The sequence below is a fragment of the Orcinus orca genome, chromosome 18 (genome assembly GCF_937001465.1).
Source record: "Orcinus orca chromosome 18, mOrcOrc1.1, whole genome shotgun sequence".
NCBI lineage: Eukaryota > Metazoa > Chordata > Mammalia > Artiodactyla > Delphinidae > Orcinus > Orcinus orca.
The window spans coordinates 73,077,956-73,095,614 of NC_064576.1; the positions used below are offsets into that span (position 1 = coordinate 73,077,956).

The 17,659-nt window shown below is 34.9% G+C and overlaps 1 protein-coding gene across 12 annotated transcripts in view; it reads right to left on the minus strand.

Annotated features, from left to right (window-relative positions):
• The window catches only part of PAN3 (poly(A) specific ribonuclease subunit PAN3), a 118,047-nt gene that overhangs the window by 89,296 nt on the left and 11,092 nt on the right, over window positions 1–17,659 (minus strand). For 10 of the 12 annotated variants that reach the window (XR_004478083.2, XR_004478082.2, XM_033409383.2 and 7 more), the window contains exons 2-4: window positions 16,917–17,038; window positions 16,060–16,126; window positions 14,128–14,198 (exon numbers count right to left, since the gene is read on the minus strand). Coding sequence is in view for 10 of the 12 variants with exons in the window: in XM_033409378.2 (XP_033265269.1) it covers window positions 14,128–14,198; window positions 16,060–16,126; window positions 16,917–17,038 (260 nt within the window). In the remaining 2 variants the exon portion in view is untranslated. Of the gene's footprint in view, window positions 1–14,127; window positions 14,199–16,059; window positions 16,127–16,206; window positions 16,314–16,916; window positions 17,039–17,659 lie in introns of those variants that run through there. The other 2 variants (XM_033409384.2, XM_049701123.1) reach the window with 2 other exon arrangements.

Below are 17,659 nucleotides of genomic sequence, written 5' to 3' on the forward strand. Positions count from 1 at the left end.
TAAAATTCTATGCCCATTAGGGCAGAGTACAAATTGATCTATCTTAAACAGGCATTCTACTCAGTGAAACTTGTACTCAATGAAAAACAACAATCTCAGACAAAAAAATACACAAATTTCATTGGTCTTATAAATCTCAGTAGTTTGAACAGATTGATACTAAGTAGCCTAATAAAAGCACAGATTCATTGGCTAATATTATAATAAAGTTAGTAAACAATCTTAAAAGTGGTTGGCAGGGATTTTTTCATACATGAAGGTTAATGAACAGTTTCCACCATTTTACTTCTCTTAATTATAGCAAATTTGTACTAAATTGCATCTTAAAGGGAATCTGTATATATTTTTTCCCTTTAAGGAATACTGATACATTCTTGGGAAGGTATCTAATTTAAGATCTAAAATAAGAAAATCTATGTTTACTCATTGTTCTGTCTTAAGACTGCTGAAGCAAATAGTTGAAATTAACCTTCTTCAAAAATTAAACTTGCATAAGAAACGAAACTAGATTACCCATCTATCCAATAATTACAGCAGTGGGTAAAGTTTCATGAAGCTAAAATATTTCCACCTCTATGCAACCTTGAACCAATTCGATTACTCTCTGTGTCTACATCACAAGCAACTTTTGTGAATGAGAATAGAAATATACCCTTTAGAACCAAATTATAGATGAAAACATTTTAAAGCAAGTTATTTTTAATAACATAGCTCACAATTATAAGGCTCTGACATATGGCAAAAATAATATAGCCTTAATTAAGCCTTCACTAATTTAACATTTATATTTTAGAAAACGTCTGGGCTAAACATGATCCTATCAAAAAAGTTCAACACATCAAAGAATATTTATTTAAACAAAATCACAACATGTCAAATAGGTTCTATATATATAAGGACACCTAAATTCTAGTCATACATTTGAAAGCAAGAAAATTGTTGCTTTAAATGTTCTTCTGTTATTTAGAGCCTTCACAAATCCAGACTTGTTTTTGAGCCAATTATTACCTTAGTGAAATTTATTCTCATGGTAGTACATTAAGCAACATAGAAAAAAAGGTTTTAAATAAATCCAGTGTATAATTCTCCCACCCCAGCAGCTCTCATTATATGTTTGTTTTTCCAAAAAGGAATTCACTATTCCTCTCCCTCCTCCCCATCACCCCCAAAACCTATAATTAGCCCAAGACCTTTCCTCTTAGGTAGAAGAGATCCCCAAACTTGTGCCGCTACAGATTTAAGTTTCTTCAATAAATAGCCAGAGTAAAGTCCAATCCAAAAGTAAAACTTTCTATGTGATACTGAATGAAAAGACCTAAGGTATCAATACCATTTAAATACCATTATAAGCAAGAGAAGACAAATGACATCTGTAAAGAGATGGCAGCAACACAGAGCATGATGGTGAGCCAAAAAGATTACAGACAGAAGTCTCATTGCACAGAATGTAAATTATGGTAAAATCTCATGTCAAAGCTAATTTCCAAATTATCTGAACTATTATTTATTCCTTGAAGGAAAAATGTATTTTCAACTAAACATGAGAGCCTACTTTGTATCAAGAACTGTTCTAAGTACTTGGAATGCAATGATGAATAAAACACACACCTTTCCCTCCGAAAGAGGACATAACCTAGTGGTTAACAAAGTCATGCGAACAGAACACACTCACTGTGATATGAAAAATGCATATATAATCAAGGTACCAATTGAACAGAGGCAAAGAAGGCTTCACAGAGAGGATGAATGCCTGAGCAGTGTTAAAGCAAGTGTCTAGATAGGAAACAAAACAAAACAAAACCAGAGTGAGTGGGAGAGAAAGATGTATTTGTAGGTTAGGAAAAATGCACATGTATAGGCATACAGGCACTCTGTTGTCAGTTAAGGGAAAACTACAAGCTTTCAGTCTATCATTAGTAGAGGGCCAAACTTGAGAGTGAAAGAGGAGGCTTGAAAGCAATAAAAAACCATGAATTGTCTTGTATCCTATGCCAAGGAGTTTGGACTTCACTCCATGGGCAATGGGGAACTCTTGAAAGCTTGTGAATGAGAATTAAACTGGAAATAGGTAGATAAATCAATGGTCTCTGACGATAATCCAGGTTGGGGTTTCCCAAACGCAGCACTACAGACTTTGGATAATTCTTTGCTGTGGAGGGCTGTCGTGGGCCACTGCAGGACGATTAGCAGCATCTGCCCCGGTCGTGACACCAAAACTATCTTTGATGTTCTGCAGGAGTCGGGGGACAAAACTCCCCACCTGAGAATCACAGGCGTAGGTGAAGGATGGGAACTCCAGGAAACTGCAATGCAAATAGAAGGCGAAGGCGTGGCTGGGGAAAGAGCTGCTGGCTTAAAAACAACTATCGGTGATTAAGTGACAGTAGGGTCTACGGGAAATAGAGAAGTCAAATGGAAGGTGAGGAAATAAAGGGCAAACAGCATTTTATGGGAAATGTTTATTTTCCCCAAAGCCTTCTGAGTCCTACAAGATCCAAACCCCTCCTCCAGAGCAAACAAAAGCACAAGCCCTCTTCCTTGCCCCTTAGCTTCCAGCAGTCCCTTCCTAAACCAATCTTGAGAATGTGTTGGTCAAAAAAAAGGTATGTTTCCTGGTTGATCCTCCACTCTTGACAGCCTCCTTGCCAGTCCAGCCTGCTGGTTATTATGAAACGGAAGCATTTTGCAAAGTCATGTCCTGTTGGTAAGTAACCAGTCTGTCTGCTCCACCTCCTAGTAAGTCAACATCGTACATCAAAATTCCCATTCTCTTTTTGTTCCTGTGGTAAAATGTCCAGCATACCATGTAACTATTTTTTTCTCTCTCTCTAATATATATCATTTTTACTTTAAGTGTCAAGATTCACCACAAAACTGATTTTTATCATTCTTCACAAAATCTAAATAAACAGCACAAAAAGACAGTAGTTGAAAACAGTTTTACACTTTTTATTGGGCATTTAAAAAATAACAACTTAGGGCTTGAAAAAGTTGGAGAATGTACTCTAGACTAGCACATCTCAACTGTAATGAACATATACTCTTCTAGGGATCTTGTTAAAATAAAGATGCTAATTCAGCAGACCTAGAGTGAAGCATGAGATTCAGCATTTCTAAAAACCTCCCAAGACTACTAGTGTGCTGCTGGTCTGGTGATCATCCTTCCAGCAATAAAGTTCTAGAGAATGTCAGGGAAGAGGCCTGGATAAGAAACAACTAGTGGTAAAACAGAAATTGGGGCCACCCCCCAAAATAAAAAAAGGATAGGGGTTCAAATAGTTAACATCCCACTCCTTTAGCTTGCCCTAAATACTCAGAGCCTTCAGAACCATTACTCATAGCCCCCAAAGCCCTGGCTGTTCAAAAATCCTTGCCCTAGTCCACAGAGACCAATCCAATGGTTTAGGACTAAGGGAAATCCACTCTCATTCCTAACAAATACGATAAGTCTCCAGACTGTGTCAAAAGAAAGAACAATAAAAGCTAATTTTTAGGACTGTTTTACTTCAAAACCTTAAATGCAAACACATTTTTTTTCATTCATTCATTCACTTAACATTTCAGCATAAGGCTTTTTGCCCTCCCTAGATGACCTAGAGGGGTGGGATAGGAAGGACGGGAGGGAGGCTCAAGAGGGAGGGGAGGGCTTCCCTGGTGGCGCAGTGGTTGGGAGTCCACCTGCCGATGCAGGGGACGCGGGTTTGTGCCCCGGTCCGGGGGGATCCCGCATGCCGCGGAGCGGCTGGGCCCGTGGGCTGTGGCCGCTGGGCCTGCGCATCCGGCCGCAGCGGGAGAGGTCACAGCAGTGCGAGGCCCGCGTACCGCAAAAAAGAAAAGAAAAAAGAGGGAGGGGATATGGGGACATACGTCTGCATATGGCTGATTCACTTTGATGTATAACAGAAACTAACACAGTATTGTGAAGCAATTACACTCCAATAAAGATTTTTTTAAAAGAGAGAGAAATACAGTGGTAAGATCTATTCTCTTCCCCTAAAAAGTTCAGTCTAGCAAAAGAAAAATATATAAATACCACTGCTCACATAGAAAATGTTGTTATAGACCAATGTTCAGAGCACAATTTTTTTGGTAAAATTGCAAAACAGCATCATCTCTACAATACTTCACATTACAGGCCTTGTTATTATATATCATAACCTAATCATTAGTTATAAACTAGAGAAATCAATTGTTATCCTAGCACAAAAAGTTTCCAATGCCCTTAATTTTAAGAATGCCCTCTGAACATCGAAAACAGAATAACTGTGCTTTCACTATTTATACTCTGAAACAATGAATGATGATTTAAAGCTACTATGAATGGCACTTTTTTAAACAATTTGTATTTTATTAATCAAACATCTTCACATACTTGGAAAATAGTTGTGCACATATATGAAATACTGATATTATCTCCCTTTAGACAATGTTTAATGAAATGTATTAACTCATTGTCTTTTGCAATTACAACTCAGCAACCTATCTACCTCTTGCCACTTCTAAGGGTCTGAGGTCCACTAACAGAAACCTCTGGCCTAAAATTTACTGTATATTTATTTGAAAATCAACTTTCATTTCTCTTTTACGACCTCTTCTGACATACACTGGTTTTCCCTCAATTAATTAAACGCTCTAACTGTTTAGTGTATTTGTTATTATGAGAACTAAATACAAGATTACATTTCCATTAACCGTCAGTGGTTAATGTAAAACTCACTCGGAAAAAATAGACTCCAAAGTGATTAAAACCATTTGAATATTTTAAATCAAATAAATTAGCTAATTTCCATATAGACACAGGGAACTACCTCTACTTAATTTATTAGTTAATTAGGTGTGTTAATACACCTGGATTTTAAAGGCTCTCACACCTAATCAATTTAGAATAGTAAATCTAAACCTGTAAGTGATTGTATATTGGGCTCCAATTAATTTTCTCGAGTAAAAGATTCAAAAATCAAAAACAAAAACAAGCCAGCCTCAAAGATTATGTTGTATTTTGTCCTGCCATTCATTATCAGTAATTGTAGGTTTTCATGGAAATATATTAGGTCCCTTAGGTTTTCACTGTTTAAATAAAGCCAATTATAGGATGGGATGGTGAGCAGGTCTACAGAAAGTGGGTCTACAGAAAAACAGACTGTCATTGTTAAAGACTCATGGGCAGGTAAACATCTATAAATGAAAAAGATCTTTTAATCTGTGGAGTCAATACAGAAATCACATATATGTTGAGAGGATGAAAACAGAGGACGCTGCTAGGTAAAAAGTAATCTAAATTATGTCAAATAGAGCAGAACAGGATTTACACACACAGAAATGTTTTTTAAGCTCTACTGAGTCTGATCCTGGGAGAAGAGGCCCACTATATTATCTACATAAATTTAAGAAAGCCTACAAAGTAGTCATTACTTCTGTTCTCAAAACCTCAATGTTACAGTGGAGTTTTATGCCACCAAAAATGAGAACAGCTGTTAAGCAAGGTCACATTCAATTTCTAAAGACTTGGAACACCAAACTACGACTTCTTTTAGTCTTTTGCTTTAGAATAGAACCAGAACACAAGATGTAGAAAAACAAAATACCATGCCAAAGTTATTAAAATCTTTTAAGTGCAAGTGAGTAATGTTGTTTTAAGTCATGAAAGTTATTTCTACAATAAACTATCACCTGTAATGACCATAAAAATTTTATATGAATTTTAGTCCCTTATCAAAAGCAACCATCATGCTAAAATGCCTATTTGCTTATTAGCAAAAGGTTCCCTTTTGATTTATTTATATGTGTACACTTGCTTAAACTGAATCTTGAAATGAAGCAGAATATCTTCAGCAATGCTCTTTACTATGATTGAACTTAAAGTAGGTAGTGGTTAATCAAAGATAAATAATCTTACACACATTCAGAAACAGATAAACGTATGTTTTTAAATTGCAGGATTATAAGCAGCAGAAGACTGCAACAACAACTACCATTTGACAAGCACAATGCACTATGCCAGGTACTTAATAGCCATTAATATATTTAATACTCAAAATTCTGTGAGATAGGCACCATTATAAACCAACTTTACAGATGAGAAGGGTGGGCTTAGATGAGGTTAAAATAACTCGCCTATAATCTCAAAACTAACATAAGGTCAGGCTCCAGAGCTTGTACTCTTAACTAAATTTATTCCACATTCTATAGTATTCCTTAACATGTTACAATCTTAACATTATTCTAGCTAATTCTAAAATGACCAAATACAAATTCCTACATTAATCACTCTCTCTTTGACTCTAATTGGCATGGATGGGATCAATGAGAAACAGTAGCTACAGAGACTTCATTAAGCCACTCCCTCCTCCCCACTTTCAAAATGCAAGAACAAATCTTGGGAATTAAACAGAGTTAGGAAAAATTATATAGTTTTGATTAAATTTAGCTTCAAACTTAGGCTACCATGTTTGTGGATGAGAATTCTAAATTGATCTTTACTAATTTATTCCTGACCCCTACTTCCTAGGAAAACAGGGATGAACCACCAGTAATACCAAACTCTTAATATCAGCTACTACACTTTGTAAATACAGTGCCCAGAGTAGAGTGTAAAGAAGCCAACCAGAATATCTCAGAATGATCTACTAGTTCCCAGGTCCAAGTGGCAGATGCAGCATGGTTTCACTAAACTACCATTATTAGGTAAGAACCAACTCAAAATCCCCAAAGCTAAAGCTAAATAATGACTATAGTCAACAGTATTACATACTGTATACAAAAGCCATGCTGTTTCAGTTCACGTGTTTAAATACGGTAGCGTGTCAAACACAAAACAACCATACACACCTAAAAAAAAGCCTCCAGGGCTTCCCTGGTGGCACAGTGGTTGGGAGTCCGCCTGCCGACGCAGGGGACGCGGGTTCATGCCCTGGTCGGGGAGGATCCCACGTGCCACGGAGCAGCTAGGCCCGTGAGCCATGGCCGCTGAGCCTGCACGTCCGGAGCCTGTGCTCCGCAACGGGAGAGGCCACAACAGTGAGAGGCCCGCGTACCGCGTTAAAAAAAAAAAAAAAAAAAAAGCCTCCAAAACAAAAAACTCTCATGAGATCTTTTTAAATCAATCAACAGGACAAAATTCCCTTGTAATCATAAATTTTGAAGACTCTTGACTCAACAAGAGCAAGTTGTCACTGCACACAAAGTACGAATTAAAATAAAGTAGAGAAAATACGTGGCTGAACTCCTAATTTGTTACAACAAAACTTAATCTGTTCTTTCCAAAGCACACCTTTATCTCAACACAATTCTGGAAGTTCACCCTGGAGGACTCTTCATTTAGGAGGAAAATAAAATTAACTTTTTCAAAGTTGAGCCCTTTTCTGTAGGAACTATCATATTGTTAAACAAGTTTCAATCTAATCTAATCCATCGCTTTAAGAAAAGAATAGACTGACGGGTTAAACAGTAAGAAGAACGTCACATTTAAGTCTGACAAAACAGAGAAGAGAGAGAATGTAACTGTTTGCTAAAGGGAAGTTGATTACTATAGATCATTAGCAATAAAAATGATAGTGCATTCAAATTACATAAAAATAATGACAGTCCTTTCAATATAAAATCACCAACTCATCAGACAGGGAATTACCATGTTATTTTAACAAAATGAGCTTAATATTCTATTCTTTTTTAATGTACTTAATAAAAGATAATCAGAGTAATAAGTATGACATTTCAAAGTTGACAGCATAAATTACTTGTGAAATTCAAGACCAAAAAACAAAGAAGAAGCTTAAATGTCTAATAAAGAAAGAGTTTACAACAAATTTAAAAAGGATATCCCAACAGTAAAATAAAAGCATAGGACACCAAAGAAACACCAAAGGTCAATAAACATAAGAGAAGCTCAATAGCAGCAGTAATCAAGTTTTAACAATGAGGGGTTTTGACTATAAAATGACAAAGATATGAAAGATTTTTACATCTCAGTGTTTTCAAGGCTGCAGAAAAACCAGCACCCATGAGTAGAAATATAAATTTGTGCAACATTTCTGAAAAGTTAGCTATCAATTATCAAAAGCTTAATTGTATATTCTTGCCCTAGAAATTTATACTGTTTACAAAAACTTACACTGAGATAATCATATAAATGGGAAAAAAGGCAGGCATAAGGTCAATGTTTTATCTCCTCCTCTGCATGTTACCAGTGGTCTCTCTCTCCGCTACCTCTTCATTTTTTACCTTATAGAAGATCTTACCCTTCTATACTGTCCTAGAAAAATCTTTTTCTCTGAAACATAACTAGATATTATCTATCTTATTCCAAGTAAATTACTTGATCTAACTTCCATTTCCCAATCTGTATAATGGAAAAAAATAATATCTCTCAAAGAATTGTTGGGGTGACTAAATGATAAAATGAAATTATACAACATTTAATTTTATAAAAGTATTACCATATTACCTGAAACAGATACAGAAGATCATTGTCAACATAAATAAAATCAAGTCTGCCACTGCATAGTGAGAAAATCCCAGATGTATTTTCACCAAATTTGAAGGATATGTTTGAGAAGCTAACAGCTATGTGGGGAGGAGGGGCCTGAACACCTCAAAGAAAAGATGGACATTCTCAAAGCAACTACAGGAGAACGGCTTTTCCAATGGACAACTCTAATACAGCCTGATCCAGAGTGAGTAGCAACAGACATTTATTTATTTAATAATAGTTAACAGTTCCCAAACAAGACTAGAAAGGTTTGGCTAGCACCATGTATTACCAATAATAGCTTCCGTTTATTGGGCATTTCTCATTTAGTCCTCATAACACCTCTACATGCCAGGTACTAAGGTATTATTATTCTCATTTTGCAAATGAAGAAACAAAGGTTTAACTAAGCTTAAAGACACAAAGACAATCAGTGAAGAAACAGGGATTCAATTCAGACTGCCTGGCACCCAACTCCAAACCCTAAATACTTGACCATTATTCAGTGCTACTGGGTTATTACTATTCCCAACTCTTTGCTCTTGGAGAGAGATAAAAACTCACCATGAGCTCTAAGCAAGCTATAAACAGGAACCATGATGCTCCCCTGCCTACAGGAACTTGGACTCCAACAATTCTACCATACATATCTCTAAATCCAAAGCCTGTGCACGTTCCCACAGCATGGCAAGCAGAGGTGAATGGAGGTTCAGTCAACTCCAGTAAAAGAAGAATAGCTCTGAGTGTATTAATTTGGTATTCTAAATACAATTTTCCATAAAAACATTCCTGCACATACTCATGGGGAAAAGATATGGATGTGGCTGACTTGGAAATCTAAATACTAAGTAAAACAGTATTTGAGAACACATATAAAATGCTTAAAAATGGTTTTATAGCTGAAGTTTTAGGTTGTCATTCCCATTACGATTTATTTTTCAATATCTTCCCCCTTTTCTCCTCACCTTTTATTTTTTCCCCGAGATCAATATTTGGTTCCACGTTCAATCAATATTTGGTTCCCTGTTTTAAAATGAGCCTAGCCATCAGAAGGACTGCGGAAAGATTTACATCCCAGATTATCTAGGCCATAATCCTATTAATTTCTCCAAATTTACTTTAGCTTTCTCCATAAAAGAACTCTACCATAACACTCACCAGTTTGTTATTCCTATTTGGTTCCCTATGTAAAAGTAAATAGTGTAAAAGTCATCTTTTGAAGACATTAGAACAGAAATGTACACAAAAATTCTTACATGTCAAATTAATCAGAAATCATACTATATATATAGATCAGTAAGTTTTGTAACACAGATGATACAAAAAGGAAAGGATGCTCTTAAGATTTGAGAACAGTGGGGAGGAGGTTCCAAACTGAGATCAAGCAGAATCATCCCAAACTAGGCCTCCACCAGCTACACTTCCTCACAAATAAGCCATCAGGAGATAAGCCAGCCTCTTTTGATCCCACTTCCCTCATCCTGACAAAGAGCTTTAAAATCAAGAACAGAAGAAATAAACATGATACTTCACAAGTCTTTTGTCCTCTAAACCCAAAGAATTTAACTTGTTATTAAAACCTAACAGATTTACAGAAGTGAAAATCTGTCATCCCATTATCAGAAATAAAATGCAAATGCCCAGGTAAAGCTGCATATTGACTGAAACATCATACTAAAGTACAATTAAAGTAAGAAATGTAAATGATGAGCACCAGAGTGGTTTTGCCTTAATGTGGGGAGGGGAGAAAGCTAAATAGGAAAATGACTAGACAACTAAAAAAGAGGGCAAAGAAGGACCAAGAAATATATAAAAAGGGAAAAAGCCAAGATTGCCAGACACAAATTTTGAAGGAACATTTGTCTCAATCATCTGTGGCTGCACAGCTTAGCAAGAACAGTTAGCAAGATATCATCATGTTATTTATGAATATCTGTATCTCTACATCTAACTTTGTTATAAAGGTACTTTGTTTCCACAGGAGTTCTGACCGAAAATTTTACTGCTGTCCAGACCACATTTGTGATTCCCAGTGACTCCCAGGTCTTTTTCTGTCATACCAGTTCTCTGCTTTATCTACCCTGTTGTTAAGGTTTCCTTATGCATTAATGTCTAATATATTCACTCCCATTTTCAACAGAACTCCATCTCCAGTGTTTTGGGGGGCTTACCTCTCCCACTGAGTATACAGCTATAATTCAATTCCTTCCACCACCATCCTTGGCCAACAATAATTGTACACATTTTCAAATAAATGTTACTTTTATAAATAAAAGTAACAAAAGGTTACTTTTCCTATCTATATTTATGTATTTCTAATGTAGAAAATTTTAAAAATCAGTGCTTCTCAAATATCAACTGTGAAAGATCACATTTTTAAAAAATTTCCTATGCATCATAGTCCTATATGTTCATAAAACAAAAATGAATTACTAGAAAAATGATGACACATTTGGATGTTGTGGTATTATCAGATTGTTATAGAAGTTTCTAAACATTTACTTTTAACGTTTTAACTTATCTCCCTACAGACAGGAAACAACTCACCATCTAGCTCCAGTCACTCGCCACACTATGAGCATCAGTGCCCTAAGGCATATATATTCTCAGCATACAGCTCTTCAGGAAATTTTCCACATGTTTGACAACAATAAACCAACCCAGACAAATGGCTAGGAACCTTTTTCTATACTGTTTTTCACATCACACATTTTACTTCAACAAGTCCTTATAGATACAAGGCCCTCTGCCATAGTTTCTCAGCTTATCTGTGATAGAAGAGAATTTTTAAATTTACTGAAGATCCTAACTCTCTACTTGTAATCAAACAATTCCTTCTGCTTAATATGTTTGCTTCCCCATATTCCTCACCTTCAAAAACCACAACTCAAAACTTCTCCATAAACTCTTCTGGATCTAGAGAATTCTCTGCTACTAGGCAATCATCACACATTTAAATTCACGCTGATTAATACACCGCTGTGTAAATGTTCTCTAGTAGAGTCATGCACTGTCTCCTGAATTAGATTTGAGGAAAGCAAGAAAAACATCAGCCCATTCTTTTTAAGTTTTTCACACAGCCCAGAGTAAGACTGCCCACAGTTAAAATATCTGACTCATCAGATCCAAATAATTCACATACCCCACAGGCAAAAAGCAGCATTTGCAGCTCAGGGGTTGGCCCAACTGAGATTTTCAGAAAATACTTTATCTAACTAGCCATGAAATAGTAGTAAGTATGGCCTAACTGCCTGTTTTCCAATCTCATTCTGAAATAAAATGTCACTGAGTTATCATGATAGCCTGCTTAGATCACCTGGAATTATGATTGAATATTTACATAAATTTGAGGTACTTCCACTAAAATTACATCATTAAACAGACGTTATAAATTACTAGAACAAAAGAATAATAGACGGAGGGTGGGGGGGGATGAACTGGGAGATTGGGATTGACATGTATACACTGATGTGTATAAAACTGATGACTAATAAGGACCTGCTGTATAAAAAAATTAAATTAAATTTAAAAAAAAGAATAGACAAAGTCTCCATATGCCTTTAATTCACAGCATGCAATACTCTCATACCAAGAGTTTTTTTTTTTTACCAAGAGTATTTCTAATACAAAGGAATTTTAAACCTTCTCAACTCAACCATTAACAAACAATTTAAAAATATATGCAACCTGTACCCACAAAGATTCCTAATCATGTAGCCCACTACTGGAAAAAAGTCTCTATGTCCCTACATATTATTTTAAATATAAATGGCAAGAAAATATGGTCCTTCAAAGATATACTATATGAATACTGAGTTTCTAAGTAGAGGCTGACACGTAGGTCCTTTCAGTTTAGCCAAACATTGAGTTTTAGAGAGGAAAGTCACCACAGCAATTATCCAGGCCATGCTCATCATTTCACAGATGTGAAGATTACAGCCTAGAAGGTTGTCCCAAGGTCACAAAGCTAGAGATCCAGGACCTCAAAAATTGCAAGCATAGTGCTCACTTCACTAATCTGCTTCCATTTGGATACATTCTAATCTCTCTCCAAATACAGATGTCACATTTATAGTAATATTTCCTTCTATTATTTTCCTTCACTAAAATAAATTTTAGAAGGATGGGTATTATAATCTCCTTTTTCAAATCTCCAGGGCTCTTTACTATTTTGTCAAAAATTAATGTCAACAACAACAACAAAATTAATGTCAACAGCTCTAAATCACATATTTCAACTTTAAGATGCAATCCACCAAACCTTCATTAAGTATTTATTTGCCATTCTAGTCTTACTTTCTACTCATACATCAGAAATGCTACTTATCACAGTTAACAGATTATTATTTTAAAAAATGTGAAAAAGCTACTGGGGGACCCTTAAGACTACTTAAGGGCTTTTTGTTTTCCCCTACACTAAACAGCTCCAAATAACCTGACTTCTAGGTTGTACCTGCTTTCCAGCACTTCACTGCTTCCTTCCATATTGAAGGTTTTGTCTACTGTCACTTCTCACTCACTTCTCACTGCTTGTGTCCAACTCTATTCCACTTCTACCATAGAGATTTAGAAAATACATATTCCCATTTCTGAGACTAGTACGTAAAACAAAAGTAAATGTGTTCTTGGTGAGAGCCTGTAAGGAAGTCTATAAAACCAAACCCATACCTTTTAGTCTACCAATCTTAGCTGCTTAAAAGCATTTTGTAATTAATTACCTCCTTGTTCTCATCTATTTTCTAAAAGGAGATAATACTAGGTACATGAGGTATTGATATAATTCATACCTGACCCCACAGTTTTATTTTCTTGTCTAGAGAACATCTACCTAGTATTCTTGAAATTCATTCTATACTACCTTCTGATCAGAGACTTCCTTAAAGCACCTTAAGCTTACATCAGTTTTCTAAAATTAATATTTTCTTTTTGATCTTTCTGCTATTACTTAGGAAACTGAATTAGTTATAACTTTATAGTAATTTCCGCCAAGATTTACAACCTCCTAAACATCTTTAGCTGCTACTGATCCTAACCAAAATTAGCACCGTCTCTAGATTACTATTACTATTAACATAATGATTCTCAGTAAGACTCAAAGGCATCAAACTATAATAAACTACTGCAAGGTACTTCAAAATCGATTCATGGTCTATCAACCTCAATTCCAAATAAAACTAAATTAAATTTCTAATATAAAGAGATTTTAAACTGTTTTTAAACAGTTGGGCCAATTATGAAAAGCTGAAGATTTTAAGTTTGCCTTGTAATGAGGAGTTTAAATTAGGGGAGAAATCTTTGGTATTTAGACAAAGCAGTCAGAAAATAAAGTTAAAAGATGATTAATATACCTACAATGGGTCACATAACATCTAATTTAATGTTGTACTTGCTGTTATCTTAAAAAGAATGCATTAAGATAAAGAAAATGAGCAAAAGTAAGAAGGATTTCATCCCTTCACATAAAATGTCTCTATTTCATGCACAGAGATCAAATAAAATTCTGCATATAAGAGATATACACCAAGGAAAATGGTTAACAAAAAGCAAGAAAAACATTACAGTCCTCCCCCACTTAAGAGAACACTGACCATTATGTAGGTAACATCCCAGTATCACCCCTATGTTCCATTTAGTTTCACGTAAGTTTCCATCTCACCTACCTTTCTTCTCTGAGAGATGTTGAGGGCACCAAAGTCATTAAACAAGGATGAAGCAGGTGAAGTTAGAGGATCTGGAAGGTAAGTTATATAAGTTTCCACACAGACAACTCAGGAAACCTATAAATCTAATAAATGTTTAACTTGAATACTTATAAAGTAGTAAAAAAAAATCATATACCACAACAATAAACTCAGTGCCTCACACAGTGGGTATTCAAATATTTTGTAATTGAATGAAACACAAACTGGAGACTACTTCATTCAGCCAATAGTCAGTATACATCTATTCAGAAGCTATACAAATTAGAATGCATCTATTTGCTGAGAACCAAAAGAAAAATAAAATAGAAAAAAAAGGTGATCTTAACCATGTTATTAGGAATGTGTTTATGAAGGAAGTCTTCCTGTAGTTTGTGTTCTTGAGACCAAACCATAAGAAAAATAAAAAAGGAGTAGGGGTGGCAGGGAGAGTAGTCAAACATACTCTGAGCGATAGGACTTGGATGTTAACACTTAGGCAAGACCTTAAAACCATCTACCCTACAGAATATTCCATATTTTTAAGTTTATCACCACATACTTGATATTCTTACTAAAAAGATAAGGTAAATTAAGTTCTTAAAGATGAAAATATTAAATGTTTCAAAACACAAACATGAAATCCAAAGATTTTATAGGTTCAAAGCTCTATTACTCTGCGGCCAGAAGTTACAAACAAAAGTACATCTCTAAATTGTTTCTCACTTAACAAATCAGAAGAGTTTCTGAAAAGGAATACATGGTATACATTGAAATATTTTTGTCTTCATTTCTGAGCTTTAGTTAATTCTATGTTTCTCATTAAATTATCTGTAAAATCCTAAAGAAAATAGAGTAAATGTTGTCATTTAAAGGAACCTTAAATCTCTTCATAATGCAGTACATATAAATTGCTGCTTAATTTCTCTGGTTTCTTCTGTATGGATTTTCACAGTCTAGTCCTTCATTAGAATTAACATTAATTTAATATAACTAATAATGCAAAGAGAAAGAAGTTAATAAAATAATAAGATACAAGATTTTTATGTAATTTATACATTCAAGACTAAAAATAGGTATTATTCATCCTTTACGCTACCTTTGATAGCATTTAAAAGTCAGCATATAAACTCTATGGGAATGCCAAAAATATTATAATGCTACACATTAGTTTCTAATAATTTTATTCAATATTAAAATGTCGCTATATTTTCCTACAGCAAAAGAAGAAATTTCTAAGTAATGAGAGAGATTCGATACACACACATAAAATGTCTATCTCAGAAATAATCAACATGCAAATTCTTATTCTCATCGTTATAAATAACTGTTTACATTTTACCGATATAGAATATTAATATTGTTACATATTTTTAAAAAAACCATTCTTGAACATTTATTTTTAAAAATAGGATGCAGAAAGATACAAAAGAAACATTTATTTTTAAATTAGGATATGAAAAGGAAATTCTGTATCAAAAGGCTTAAAAATGTCCATAATCTTTGAAACAGTAATTGCATGTCTAAGAATGTTTCCAAAAGAAATAACTCAAAATATGAACAGATTCATACACATAAGTCCAATACTGGACTTTAAAAAAACAAAAGTAAGTAAATTATGAAAATAAACAAAGGATTCAATTTATAATGACCTAGAAACACTCATGTTATAATTTAAAGGTATATTTAATGCAATCTCAGGTATTATTATGTATATAAAGTGTTATGTATTATGTGTATATGTATGTATATACATATATCCAAACCTTAATACTAGTTATCTCTGAGTATGAAGATAACAGATCATATTCTTCCTTACATCTATCTGTAATTTTCAAAATTTCTACAATGGACATATTGTTTTTAGAGTCAGAAATACATATATCTGTAAGAGAAAAAGGGACCAAGTCTTACCATGGCCTGCATATGGCTTGGCACTGTCATTTAGAAGGCTTGGGGAGCTGCTACTATTAGTCATTCTCTGAAACATAAAATATATATACATAATATCTTTGAGGAATACAGAATTAAGAATATTCAACCAATTAAGTTAAGACTGACCCTCTTTGCGTCTTCCCCTCCTATCCATCGTTCACATCAGTGACACTCTAATCCTCCTATAAATGCTGCTGCTTGGATTACAATCATCTATGCAGAAACTTCGAAATACTGTCTATAACACAACAAATGAAAAGTTTACTCAATAGCCAGGTATTTAAAACCAAAGTCACAGAACTATTTTGAATTGCACTTCCATAACTTTTTAGCCTGAGCAAGACACATAACTACTGTTTCCTTATCCATAAAATATAAACTCCAGTATCCATCCAAGAGGATGTGAATGACTGTAAGTCAATAAACACTCTCTAGTATTCTCTCCCAACGCATATTATCCTTCATACACCTCACAGATTCTATAAAATTAGGTTCTTCTCTGTTCTCTAAATACGTCCCCGCGCTTTCTTAACACACTCCACAGCCTCTATGGTCTCACGATCCTCAAAGGCTCTCATTCCACACTCAACAAAACACACAGAGGAGTGAAACCAGTCTCTTTCTATCCATCCTCTACATTCTCCAACTCCACCCTTGAAAGCTCACCCTGACTCCAAACCTACAAGAGACGGCTCACCTATATCCCACCTACCTCATCACCTCCTAATATCCCACCTCCCACTCAACAAAAGTGAAAACAAATGAAAACTCCAGATGTCTCCATCCCCGGAATAAACTTCAGTGATTAGTGCCATATAAATTCATACCAACAATACCTGCATCAAGGGATACTTTGTTTCTACAGGGCTTCCAAATCCATTAACTCCAATAAAGCTGGTGCTGAAATATGAATCTGTGAGGCTGGTATCAGTTAAAGCACCTCCATCTATTCCAGGAACTGAAAGAGAAGGAAAATTCAAGTACTTAAATTATTTAAAAGCACAAAACATTGATGTAGTTTCTCTGTTCCCAAATAAGTTTTAAAGTCTCAAATCTCTGTCACACTTGTTTCTATTTACCTGTTCATAAGAAAAGGCAGAACCAAATAAAACTGTCTCAACTCTAGAAACTTGTTAAACAATGCTCAAGTTGAAATTTTTTTTTCCACAGAGATAGCTATTTATTTTATATTAGTTACCTGAGAGCCACCAAGCACAACATGAAGAAACAAAGCACACTTGCATTTTTACTTTTCTCATCAAGTTTTTTTCTTTAACTTTGCAAGAGGACAGGAGAATATAAACCACTGCAATTTCTCCTGTGAATCTTCATATGCTAAACAGAGACAAGTTTCTCAGGACTGTTTCTCATAACACATCTTAAGAAACAGACCAGCAGTCTCATATTAACTCATAATTCAGTAAGCCAATTCTACGGTAGGAGCAATGGGATAGAGCCGAGGGATACAGACAAGCTTTCTGTCGATTTTATGGTAGAATAATACAGAATCATTGTAACTACTAAGACAACCCATCATATACCAACAAAGTGATGGACAATGTTTTAGATGCTATTTCCT